This window comes from Malaclemys terrapin, chromosome 1 (assembly GCF_027887155.1).
Source record: "Malaclemys terrapin pileata isolate rMalTer1 chromosome 1, rMalTer1.hap1, whole genome shotgun sequence".
In the NCBI taxonomy this organism is placed as follows: Eukaryota; Metazoa; Chordata; order Testudines; family Emydidae; genus Malaclemys; species Malaclemys terrapin.
In genome coordinates this window covers 216436949-216450879 of record NC_071505.1, presented here as the reverse complement: position 1 = coordinate 216450879, position 13931 = coordinate 216436949, and the positions used below count along the sequence as shown (strand labels likewise).

The 13931-nt window shown below is 44.2% G+C and overlaps 1 protein-coding gene across 1 annotated transcript; it reads right to left on the bottom strand.

The window, feature by feature from the left end:
* Positions 1-1474: 1474 nt before the first annotated feature.
* LOC128825021 (uncharacterized) lies at positions 1475-13682 on the bottom strand. Its single transcript, XM_054007030.1, has 2 exons — positions 10568-13682; positions 1475-10447 (listed from the first exon to the last, which is right to left on the bottom strand). Exon 1 carries the CDS (start codon positions 12486-12488, stop codon positions 11520-11522), a length of 969 nt encoding a protein of 322 aa, XP_053863005.1. The 5' UTR covers positions 12489-13682; the 3' UTR covers positions 1475-10447; positions 10568-11519.
* Positions 13683-13931: the final 249 nt, after the last annotated feature.

Sequence of the window (13931 nt, the reverse complement as noted above, 5' to 3'; positions counted from 1 at the left end):
CTAATAGTGAAAAAAAGTAAATGCCTCCCATTTCCTGTGTAGATTGCTCCTTGCGGGATTGGGGCCTGCAAGATTACTAGGAAGATAGTGAATACACAAAAAGAACAGGAGTACTTGTGGCACCTTAGAGACTAACAAATTTATTAGAGCATAAGCTTTCGTGGGCTACAGCCCACTTCTTCGGCTGCATATAGAGTGAAACATATATTGAGGAGATATATATACACACACATACAGAGAGCATGAACAGGTGGGAGTTGTTTTACCAACTCTGAGAGGCCAATTAAGTAAGAGGAAAAAAAACTTTTGAAGTGATAATCAAGATAGCTCAGTACAGACAGTTTGATAAGAAGTGTGAAAATACTTACAAGGGGAGATAGATTCAATGTTTGTAATGGCTCAGCCATTTCCAGTCCTTATTCAATCCTGAGTTGATTGTATCTAGTTTGCATATCAATTCCAGCTCAGCAGTCTCTCCTTGGTGTCTGTTTTTGAAGTTTTTCTGTTGTAAGATAGCCACCCGCAGGTCTGTCATTGAATGGCCAGACAGTAAGGTGCCACCAGACTCCTTGTTGTTTTTGTTCTCCCACTGGTTTCTGAGTATTATGATTCCTGATGTCAGATTTGTGTCCATTAATTCTTTTGCGTAGAGACTGTCCAGTTTGGCCAATGTACATGGCAGATGGGCATTGCTGGCACATGATGGCATATATCACATTGGTAGATGTGCAGGTGAACGAGCCCCTGATGGTATGGCTGATGTGATTAGGCCCTATGATGATGTCACTTGAATAGGTATGTGGACAGAGTTGGCATCGGGCTTTGTTACAAGGATAGGTTCCTCGGTCAGTGGTTTTGTTCAGTGATGTGTGGTTGCTGGTGAGTATTTGCTTTAGGTTGGGGGGTTGTCTGTAAGCGAGGACAGGTCTGTCTCCCAAGATCTGTGAGAGTAAAGGATCATCTTTCAGGATAGGTTGTAGATCTCTGATGATGCGCTGGAGAGGTTTTAGTTGGGGGCTGAAGGTGACAGCTAGTGGTGTTCTGTTATTTTCTTTGTTGGGCCTGTCTTGTAGGAGGTGACTTCTGGGTACTCATCTGGCTCTGTCAATCTGTTTTTTCACTTCAGCAGGTGGGTATTGTAGTTTTAAGAATGCTTGATAGAGATCTTGTAGGTGCTTCACCTTCAAGTACTCCTGTTCTTTTTGCGGATACAGACTAACACGGCTGCTACTCTGAAACCAGTGAATACACAAAGTGCTGACTATGCAAAAAGTAATGTCAAATGCACAAAGTAAACAAGAAAAAAATAGAGAAATATTTTTGCTCTGAGATGGAAAGACAAATAACCACCCAGTTTAATAACAGTAATAAATAAATAAAAATTCAGTCAGAAATGGGATTAAGTTGATTGTAAGAGAACCAACAGCTAATTCAGGGGAGCTGGTCAGGCTTTTAGGTCCTCAAGGGTTCTGGATCTATGTTGCTTATTGAAAAAAATATGCCTCAATATCAGTTTTATAAATGTTTTTTTTTTTTAAATTATTAAACAAAATCAAGAAAGCATACAACCAAAGCCAAAGTATTGTTAATATTAAACTACACTAAGAGGAAAGCAATACATCTATCAGATCAATAAATCAACAAATTAGTCTCAGTACTGGATTGGAATTAAATCTTCAAATTAAATCATCAGATTAATACAACAAATTATCCTTATGCATTCTAAGAAGGGATCTCTGGCGATAGCTTATAAATAAGGCTATGAATCTGTCACGGATTCTGTGATTTTACAAGACCTCTGTGACTTCTTGAAAATTCCAATAATTCATCCCTGGGTGGCAGCGGAGCTTGGGCTTCAGCCCCAGTCGGCGGAAGGCTCGGGCTTCTCAATAAATTCATGATTTATTGTTCATTGCCTGCGTCCTGTCCGTGACTTTTAATAAAAATACCCATGCCAAAAATACCCATGCCTTACTTATAAACCCTAATTTAAAGAATTTTATCCAAATTGAATCTATAACTTGGAGCTGGTTAAAGATTTTGCTACTGAAACAATTATTATCTAAAGTCTGAAACACAACCTCAGAGCCACTTTCCAATCTTCCATAGATTTCAGTCAGTTCTTGTGTGGTGGCTAACCCTTTCCTCACCTTCCTCCAACAGATATTATAAAATGGGCTTTAAAAGAACACCCTGATAAGCAGCAGTTCTACATCTTTTGTTTATCAGTTTACAGCTGACAACTTAAAGTTCCTTAGGGCTTTTAAATACTTATGGTACACGTTAATGAGTATACTTAAGAGACTATGTTTAGGGCTGTTGACATCCGGGGAACTTACTTTCTAGCCCTTTCCCTGTGTAGACACTATAGGTTTTCATATACACCATGCTTTCACACCCTAAAATTACAGAATAAAAGGGCAGGCATGTCTCTTGACTAATAACAACAAAGGAAAGGGGAAAAAAAGGAGGAAACAAGATGCTTAAGATAACAGGAGGTTTGCATGTTCTTTAGCATGTTTAACTCTTTCCCCTCAGTAGTATCTTATTTCTGTTTTAGATAAAGTATTCCTCACAAAGTAGGGGGAAGCAGAAAAAAAGATACAGTTTAATCAATGGGTTATATACAAAATTAGAGGAAATATCTTGACGTAAGCTTAAAATAAGTTACTTTAAGAATCAACCTTGTGTGTGAGCGTGTGGGTGCATGTCCCAAACCAAAGCTCAGTAGTCATACATTGTCCCCAGCTGAACTCTTAAATCAGGGTTCTCTTACTCCAAAACTCAGTTTTTACAGCTAGATAAGTTTCCTATCTTGATTTTTATTTGCTCCCTGAAAAGAGCAACTGAGCCTAATTTATTTAACAGTCCATCCATTAGACAAACCTGAGATTTTCCTTTCTTTTAATGCAAATGATTGTCCTCACCTGAACTGATTCTTATCCACCCACACTTCTTTATCTTCTTACCCATAGGAAATGTTTGGAAACTTGCATCTGATGAGTTTTCTTATGCTGGCCACATGCCAATTCATAACTGACACACCTACCATTTAAATTTCAAACAGCAGTTTTGTTGTAAAATCATAACTGGCATCCAGCCTATATGAGGTATAACAAGACTTTCAGGTCCATCAAATATAGTTGCGGATGTTAAGCATTATTTATTATTAGGTGTGGGGGAGAAGACCCTGTTATATATACATTTGGAGTGGATGTGGAAAAAATTGATTTGCCTCTAGCTGGAATGTGGAGTCTAAGTAATATTAGAAAAGTGACTGAGAGAGAGCTGGGTATCAGTTATATAGTGTGGTGAAGCGCTAGTGCAAAGCCTTAATAATACTGGAACTGGATCAGATTCCTGGTCCATCTAATCCAGCATCCTGTCCCCAACAGTGGCCAGCTCTTTGGAAGAAGATACAATAAAAATCTTACATTAGGCAGATGTGGGATAATCTGCTCCCCAGATTAGGTGTCTCCTTAATCACTAATAGTTAGAGATTTATTTAAACCCTGAAGCGTGAGGTTTAACAGTTCTTCCAAAATTTGTTAGCATGAACATATTATCACTCTGGATATTCTTGTCCATAAAAATGTTCAATCCCATTTTGAATCCTGTTTGTGACCTCAACAATATCCTGTGACAAGTTTCATAGTTTAATTATGCATTTTGCAAAAAAAATTTCCTTTTATTGGTTTTGTATTTACCATCTTTTAATTTAAATGAATACCCCCTTGTTCTTATCAAACACAAGGAACCAGAAGCTCCCAATCTGCCTTCTCTGTATCATTTTATACACTTGTATCATATCCCTCTAATTTATCGGCTTTCTAAGATAACCGATCCAAGTCTTCTACTCTTCATAGGAGAGTTTCCCATGCCCCTAATCATTTTCATAACCCTTCTCTAAACTCCATCTAATTCTGCAATATCTTTCTTGAAATGGGATGACCAATATTGCTGCCAGTACTCTGGGGGAGGCCACACAATTGCTTTAGATAATCATATAGTGTGTTCTGCATCCCATCCCATTCCTTATGTATTCTAACATCTTGTTTGCTTTTCTGATTGCAGCTTCCCAGTGTGTTCATTGAACTGTCCACAAAGACATCAGGTCACTTTCTTGAATTGATACAGTTAATTTAGAACCCTGTAAAGTGTCTTGAGTAGTATAAATTTTCCCTTCAGTATGCATTTACTTTGCATGTACTTGAGTGGTAAATATGTGGAAGATAATATATGAGAAGTTATGATCTCTGGCTGAGCCATGTGGACAATAGAGGGTCTGATCTTCAGCTAGAGAAGGAGTCACAGGTCATTTTCTTTGGAATGAAGGATGTCTGTGGCTTTTAGATGAAAGTGAGGTCCGAGATGGTGATCACAAAAGGACAAAACTAAGATTGGTGTTAAGCCTTAACTAAGTATTTCCAGACTGCCTTGCAATTAGAAGGTTATATGTAAAAGAAATATTATCTAGCTTTCAAATGGTTGTTTTCTTGAATTTTTTCATTCCTTGTTTTAAATACAATCATAGCACTCTGGATGATGTGTGAAAACTTACTGAAGCAACTCTATTTACATCAAGTTGTGCAGGAATCCCAGCCCCAGTAATCTCTCTGCTTTGTGGCTCTTAGAAGATGTGCAGGGTTGTTTTTCTTGTAACAAGTAATGATTTCCATGGGATTTGATGGGTATCCTGTGCTTTGAAAATCAGATCATTAATGTAGGTGCCTAAATATGGAATTAGGAAATCATGCTTTAAATACTTATTTTTAATTGGCTATTGTTTCTACTAATTAAAACCTCACACTAGACATTTTAGCAGAATTAAAATGCACACAAGGAACGAGAAAGTGCACATTATACGATGCTATTTAAAACAAACTATCGTGAGAGAACATTATTTTATTTTGAAGCAAGACTCCTGTTGATTTCCTCCAGTATTCAATCTTTATCTATTCCTGTTGTAATTTTGCATTGCAGAACTTGGCTTAGATCTGAGAGCTACACAACTCCTGAGATAAGTTTTCAGAGAACACCTCTACCTAATGCTGCAGTCAAGAATATATAGTTTTAGATTTAGTTCATTTTTTATTCTTCACTGAAACAGTAACCTTTGAAAATCATTAAGCTTTAACTAACTTGGACAGTTCAGCATTTCTGTTAATCTGTGACAAACTTTCTCTTTTTCAATGACACTTCTTACCAGTGGAAAACAAGTGTCTGAGAAACTGGTGTAGGTTGGAAAAAATAAGGCATGCCTCAAAACTTAAGAAATGCATAAGAGGTTATGGAGACTTTCACCTTTAAATCAGTTATATGAATTGAATAGATAGCGACTGAAAATTCTTGCATCATTCTTCCCTTCCCAACAACCCTTTTGGACCCAAGTTAAGTGAAATGGTGGTTTGTCTAGTGCTAAATTGACTAGTCCTAGTCTATTGTTACATAACCCATCATCCAATGGCCACCTTACCGGAAGTTTGTGATTGCACATTATCATTCAGGTATAATTTGCAAATGCAAATTTGCATTTATACTGCATATGCTCAGATCTACTCACATAAATGGCATTTCAGTTTCCATTATTGTCAATAAGGCTGTTTGCAGGCATGCTCATGTTTAAAGGAAAATAGCTTACAAAAAGAGAGTGGAATGGGAGGTAAAAGAATAGCTTTTTCTGCTGGAGATATTTCAAGTGAAATATTTATGGTAGTTTTTTCATCCTAGTTCAAATTCGTACACTTCAGAGAACTATGAAATGTGGCATGGCAGGTAGGTGGCCTTTGCACATGAGGCCTACGGGATCCAGTGGTGCAATGGGTTAGCACACAGTACTTATAGAAGAGTGCTGCATGGAGTCATGCTGAGGTTGAGAGTTCAAGCCTCACCTGGAGCATCCACTTTCTTTAAGCAAATGGCTTGGACTAGATGACCTCCTGAGGTCCCTACCAACCCTGATATTCTATGACTGGAAATTGATGGTACCTGTTCTCATTACGCCTGCCTCAGCCTTCCTCACAGGCATTAATCTTTTGCATGAGTTGTTTCCAATGATGTTTTTTCATATAGTACTTATGCTGGTCCTTACCACTGGCATTAGCAAAAAGTAGAGTGCCAGAAGTGTAAAAATCATTGTGGTTGAAAATATATTTTTAAATCTGTTATTGTCTGAGGAAAATTCTGTTGCTGGAATAGCCTCATCAGACTCCTACTGCACTGGTAAGTACTAATCTGTTTCTGGCACCCTAACACAACGCAGTTGGTCTTATGGTTAAGCTTTTACTTTAATAAAAATAAAGGCAGGCTAGGCAGCACCAACTGTGGGGGAGAGGGCTTCCTTCTCCCCCCACCCCTCGTAGTTCAGATTTGAATTGGTTATTCCCTTCCCTTCAGAAAGAACCTGTTCATTTTTATTATGGTATGGGGAGAGAGTGCAAGATCAATTCTTAATTGTTGTGTACTTGTTAACATAGTGGCAGGGCCAAATTAATGGAATCTAGGGCCCTGGCACACCACAAAATTAGGGTTCCCCATGGCTCTGTCCCACACTTGAAGTGGCAGCAGAAAATGGAGGGAGGACTTCCTGTTCCAGAGAAGGGCCAGCAGCATGAGCCCACCTGGAGCATCAAAATTCAGAACCAGCTGGGGAAGAGGCCTATTTTTCCATCAATGTCCAACTGTTAAGTTCTGCATACACTGGTGAAAGAACTAGACCCCTTTGTTTGAAAGAAAGTTGATTTTAAGTCGAGTCACGATTATGATTTTTTATGAAGATCCAGAACACTTTTTTAAAGACTTTCAGTTAGACATTAAGGCTAGCAAATAGCTTTCTTATGGACCCAAGTCTTAACATTACTGAGAGCAGTTCAAAGCCTACTGATCTACTCTCCGTGTAGATCATCTTTACAAGTGTAAAGTAGCTGGGGAGGGAAAATCTGGTGGCCAGAGCACCTGACTGGTTGTGGGATTTCTCTTCCTAGCTCTGTTAGAAGTTATTTACCCTCTCGGTACTTGAGTCTCCTCATCTGTTAAATAGGGATAATACTTCCCTATTCCATGGGTAAGGAGTGATGTTTAATATATTGCTGTAAGCACTGAGATGCTTTATAGAAGAGCATAGTAGTAATATAAACATTGGTAAAAATTAACAAATAGTTCCATTCCTGTGGCAGGGAAACTGTTGCCTGTCCTCTCCTCTTCAATGTAGGGTCAGGACCTTTGGATCCTTTCTGCCTCCCATAGGCCTTCTCACCTAGCCACAAGAGAGAACTTGTTTTGTATCTTTACCTCTGCTGCTATCACACCACAGAAACCTGTTCCTTTATTGTCTCACAGATCTGATCATGCTTTTTCCTCTTCCCTCCACAGCAGAGTCCCTATCACAAGTTCAGATACCGTAGGATTTTATCCCATGCTTCTAAGTAGATGCTACCCTATACGAATAACTTCTACAAAGATAAGCAGCCACCCTGTATTAGATGTTACGTCCTTTAGTAACATAATATGATTTTGTGTAGTATGAATAGGATAAGCATATCTCTCTGTGAAACAGCAATGTTTGTATTTTCAAGGCCTGTGCAGGCATTTGTCAGTTTAAAAACAAAAAATGTTGTAATCCCCTCCACACTGGCCACCTGAGGTGGGAAATTGATGACTGTTTCAAAGAATGCATGTTTGCCTCCTTCGCACAACATAATATCATCTGTCCAGGCTTCCTTCCCATTAATCATTCATCTAGCTTTCTTGAAAGTAGAGTTGAATCATAGGGGCACAAAGCAACAGAGAAGGGGATTGTTTGAGCGAGATGAGAGCAGCCTTTTAATCTTGCTATATACACTGAAGTGTCATTCTAGAAAAATTGCCCTGCATAGCCTCATCCTTGTGATAGATGTCATAGTTTTTTCTCTATGAAAATCAGGTCACCCTACCACAAATACTGCAGTGGGATGTGGTGACTCTTAGAAGTGTTGCCACGTATTTTTCATACGTGTCGCAAACCAAACAGCAGAGTTGGCTTAGTCTTAGTTTTCAAAGTGATACTCTAGAGCAAGAGCAAATAAAATACTTAAATGAGAGTTAATACACACAAATACAAACTGGGCAAAAAAAGAGGGGAATAGGAATGGGGCATAATTTCCCACCAATAATCAAATCTTTATATAGATCTTGCACTTGAGAGCTTCTTGCTTAAGTCTTTTCTACCTTACTTGAAACTCCTGCATCTCTTAGACCAGCGCACTATATTGGTACTAGAATTGCCATTCTGCAGAGCAGGAATTGTAGCATCCTCAATTCGCCACAGCTCACCTAAACAAGCAATAATGTCTGCTTGTAGGCAGAAGGTAAGTCACTCATTCTTAGCTGGGGCCCCTGTTACCTTCCCTCGTTTGTTCTACTTGTAAAGTTGTATTACCTTAACTAAAGGTGTGACTTAAAGTGCTGCAGAGCAGATACAAGGACAAACTAAACTGCTGTACACCGATTTTAAACTGATGTAAGTTTCCATAGACTTAAGCTATGTCCACACTGCAGATTAGGTAGGTATAAATTATGTTGCTCAGGGATGTAAATAAGCCATGCCCGGAGTGACATAAATTACACTAACCTAAGCACCAGTGTGGACAGCGCTATGTCAGCAGGAGAGCTTCTGCTGCTGACATTACACCAGCCCCTGCAAGCTGTAGCTAAGTTGATGGGAGAGTTCTCTCCCATCAGCTTAGAGCGGTGGTGCTCGACCAGGAGTACATGTATCCCTTAGGGTAGGCAGGTCTTCCATTGGGTACGTCAATTCATCTAGATATTTGCCTAGTTTTACAACAGGCTAAGCACTAGCAAAGTCAGTATAAGCTAAAATTTCATACTATGACTTGTTCATACTGCTCTGTATAGTAACACTGAAATGCAAGTACAATATTTATATGCCAATTGATTTACTTATAATATGGAAAAATGAGAAAGGAAGCAGTTTTTCAGTAAGGGTGCTATGACACTTTTGTATTTTTATGTCTTATTTTGTAAGCAAACAGTCTAAGTGAGGTGAAACTTGGAGGTACCCAACACAAATCAGACTCCTGAAAAGGCTACATTGTCTGGAAAGGTTGAGAGCCCCTGCCTAAGAGCATCCACACTAGCAGCACTGCCCTGGCATAGCTGCTGTGCTGTAAGCACTGTAGCATAGTCAAAGACCTTGGCTATGCTTGCGAGTTACAGCGCTGTAAAGGCATTTGCAGCACTGTATCTCCGTGGTTGCAGTACTGCATGTACTCCACCTCTCTGAGAGGAATAGCAAGTATTGCGCTGCCGCTGCGATGCCAGTGTGGCCGCCCAATGCGCTGTGAATGGCCTCCAAAATTATTCAGCAGTATCCCACAATGCCTGTCTAGCCACTCTGGTCATCAGTTCAAACTCTACTGCCCTGGCCTCAGGTAACCAACCATGTGACTGACCCTTTACATTCCCCGGGAATTTTACATACCCATTACATTCCCCGGGAATTTCCTGTTTGCTCAGCCCATCAGCAAAGCTTTCCATGTGACCATGCCTCCACGCACCAAGCGAGCCCCAGCATGGAGCAATGGCGAGTTGCTGGACCTCATCAGTGTTTGGGGGGAGGAAGCTGTACAGTCCCAGCTGTGCTCCAGCCGTAGGAATTACGATACCTTAGGGAAGGTATCAAAGGACATGATGGAAAGGGGCCATGACCGGGACGCCCTGCAGTGCAGGATTAAAGTGAAGGAGCTGTGGAGTGCCTACCGCAAAGCCCGCAACGCAAACGGCCACTTGGGTGCTCCCCCCCGCGACCTGCCGATTCTACAAAGAGCTGGATGCGATACTTGGGGTTAACCCCACCTCCACTCCGAGCACCACCATGGACACTTCAGAGCCGGTGTTGGGGGGGGGGGAAGGAGGAGGAGGAAAACGGGAGTGATGGTGGTGGGCCGGATGGAGACACCCCAGAATCCCTGGAGCCATGCAGCCAGGAGCTCTTATCGAGCCAGGAGGAAGGTAGCCAATCGCAGCGGCCGGTACTTGGTGGAGGACAAACAGAAAAGCAGGTTCCTGGTAAGTGGGGTTTTTTTTTTTTCCGGGAAGGAATTTTTTCAGTGCAGGCTCTTTGAGAGAGGAGGGTTAGGCATGCATGCCTAGATGCGGAATAGTGCATTGATGTGGTTATCACATCATGGTAATCGGCCTCGGTAATCTCCTTGAATGTCTCATCCAGAACATGTGCAATGTGTTTGCGCAGGTTTATCGGGAGAGCCACCGTGGTCCTTGTCCCAACCAGGCTAACGTGTCTGCGCCACTGTGACGCGAGGGGCGGGGGGACCATTGCTGCACACAGGCAAGCTGCATATGGGCCAGGGCGGAAGCCGCATTGCAGTAGAAGACCCTCTCTTGCTTCCCAGGTTACCCTCAGCAGCGAGATATCGTCCAGGACGAACTCCTGTGGAAAATGTTGGGACAGTGTTCAGTGTAGGTGCCCCCCCGAAGCTGTTGGCTCTCCCCAAGGCACAGAAACCCAGAGGACAGTGCAGCCCTGAAACAATCAGTCCCCCTTACTCACCATTTTGAGGCTCCCGTGGGATATGTGTGCTCTGTTTCGGACGGGAAAAATTATGCTATTGTGTACACCCTGTGTGTTTTCTACTCCTTAAGTGCGGGGGGAATCATTACTCTGTCTGGTATAAACAATGCTGCCTCTGTTAAATGTTGCATTTTGCCTATACAGCTGCATCAAGCTTGAGACCTCAGCCGCCCCTCTCCTCACCTGCTCAGAGACTGCAAAGACTCAGGAAGAGACCGCGAAAAAGCAAAGAAGACATGCTGCAAGAAGTGATGCGGCATGAGAAATAAGAAAGCACAGAACTGGAGGGAGAGAGAGAAAGCAGGATCCGCCAGGAAAATGCAGCGCACTGGCGCCAAAGCACCGCGCACCGGCAGCAAAGCACTGATAGGCTCATAAGCATCCTAGAGCGCCAAGCAGATGCTATCCAGGAGCTAGTAGCCATGCAGAAAGAGGAGCAGTACCGCAAACGCCACCTCCCCCCCACAGCCCTTGTCCCAAAACTCTTTCCGTTGTGCCCCAGTCTCACCTCCAACCCACTTTCCCCAACTTCCGTGTTCTTCACGCTACCCGCTGCCTCCAACACCAGTATCTTCACCACCCAGCCCTGAAAACCACGACCCTTACTCTCTGCACTCAACCCCCATCACCATGCCGTATAGCTGTGCTGAAGTGCAGCACTCACTGCACAGCACACCAGACAGGACATACGCGAATCTGTGATTGTACTGTTCCCCACTCCACCCCCTTGTTTCTTTTCAATAAATAATTTTTTTTTCTTTTCAATAAATGGATTCTTTGGCTTTGAAAACATTCTTTATTATTGCATAAAGTAAAAGACTCCTTAGCCCAGGAAATAAACAGGCACTGCAAGTCTGCTTGTCTGCTAAGCAAACACTGATTCCTAAAGATTTGAACTACTGCACTTCACTCCCGTGCAAGGCACCAGATATCACTGCTGGTTTTCAGCCTCAAACTGCTCCCTCAAGGCATCCCTAATCCTTGCAGCCCCGCGGTGGGCCCCTGTAATAGCCCTGCTCTCTGGCTGTGCAAATTCAGCCTCCAGGTGTTGAACCTCAGAGGTCCATGCCTGAGTGCCGCTTTTACCCTTCCCTTCACAAATATTATGGAAGGCACAGCATGTGGATATAATGGCGGGGATGCTGTTTTCGGCCAAGTCCAGCTTCCCATACAGAGATCGCCAGCGGACCTTTAAATGGCCAAAGGCACACTCCACAGTCATTCGGCACTGGCTCAGCCTGTAATTGAACCGTTCCTTGCTGCTGTCAAGGCTCCCTGTGCAGGGTTTCATGAGCCACAGCATTAACAGGTAAGCGGGATCTCCAAGGATCACAATGGGCATTTCAACTTTCCCTACCGTGATCTTCCGCTCTGGGAAAGAAGTCCCGGCCTGCATCTTCCTGAACAGCGAAGTGTTCCGAAAGCTGCGTGCGTCATGCACCTTTCTGGGCCAGCCTGTGTTAATGTCAATGAAACACCTACGGTGATCCACAAGCGCCTGGAGAACCATAGAGAAATACCCCTTCCGATTAACGTACTTGGATCCTAGGTGGGGTGGTGCCAGAATAGGAATGTGCATCCCATCTATTGCTCCTCCACAGTTAGGGAACCCCATTTGTGCAAAGCTATCCACTATTTCCTGCATGTTACCCAGAGTCACGGTTCTTCTGAGTAGGATGCGATTAATGGCCGTGCAAACTTGCATCAACACAATTCCAACGGTCGACCTTCCCACTCCAAACTGGTTTGCGACCGACCGGTAGCTGTCTGGAATTGCCAGCTTCCAGATTGCAATAGCCACCCGCTTCTCCACTGGCAGGGCAGCTCTCAATCTTGTGTCCTTGCGCCGCAAGGTGGGGGCGAGCTCCTCACACAGTCCCATGAAAATGGCTTTTCTCATCTGAAAGTTCTGCAGTCACTGCTTGTCATCCCAGACTTCCATGACGATGTGATCCCACCACTCAGTGCTTGTTTCCCGAGCCCAAAAGCGGTGTTCCACAGTGCTGAGCATGTCTGTGAATGCCACAAGCAATTTCATGTTGTACACGTTACGTGGCTCGATAGCATAGTCTGACTCCTCACCCTCACTTTGGATCTTAAGGAATAGTTCGACAGCCAAACGTGACGTGCTGGCGAGACTCATCAGCATATGCCTCAGCAGTTCAGACTCCATTTTCCGCAGACAGATCGCGCTGCACAGAAACCGTTGAAAGATGGTGCCAAATGTGGACAGAAACAAAGGGATTTCTGGGATGCGAAGTGATGCATCAGGACAGGACCCAGAATCCCCCACACCCACGCCTCCTTCCCACAACCCATGGCGCCAGAATGGGAAAAGGTGCTCTGTGGGATAGGTGCCCATCATGCTCCACTCCCAATAGCGCTGCAATTGCCGCAAATGTGGCCACGACAGTGCGCTGGCCAACTGTCAGTGTGGACAGACTGCAGCACTTTCCCTACTCAGCTGCACAAAGTCAGGTTTAAGTCACAGCACTGTACATCTGCAAGTGTAGCCAAGGCCAGAGTCAAAGTTGCAGCGGTTCACATATGCTTCAGTTAACCTAGGCGCCATCATGCGATGCGGGGTATACCAGTGGTGGTCCTCCACCGACAAATGCACTTCTGTTGCTGTCGGCTGTGGCTCTAGGCTGGATTATGGCACTATAGCTATACCCGCATCATCCACCACTGGCCTAAATCTCTGCATTGTAGTTTTAATTAAAGTTTTGCCACTCTGCCCGTCAGGGCACCTGCAGCTTCCCCTCCCTGTCTAGCACTCAGTGCGCACCAAGAAAAGAAGTGTTACTGCGTCTGCGGCTCGGCCAGGCGGCCACGTACCCTGGGCGCAGCCGCTTCTCTGGCCTTGGGCGCCGCCCTCACACGCTGTTGGGCAAAGATTCCCCCTCCCCGGCCGACCTGCGCCTATAAGGTTCCCTAGCGGCCCCTGCGCAGTCACCTCGAGCGCTGCGGGTTCGCGGGCCCGTACACGGCAGAGCCCCACGGAGCCTCCGCCTGAGCGCCCGCCGCTCTCCCACCCCTTCGTCGCGGCGTTGCCAACCCCGCCGCGCGGGGCCGCATCTCGCGCCCCAGGCAGTTCTCCCGCCAGAGTCGCAGGGAGACTACACCGCGCTGGGGGAGGGGGGAATTGCACGACAGCTCCCAGCATGCTCTGCTCCTGCGTGGTCCAACCTGATGGGACCCGTGAGCTGCGTCATCCGCACAGCATGCTGGGAACGGCAGTCCCCATCTCTGGGCTGGCGGGAGCCGCGCCGAGGGTCCCCAGCCGCCCAGGTCCCTGGTGGAAATGAGTGTGTATCACGTGGCTGGGAGAGCTGCGCGGTGA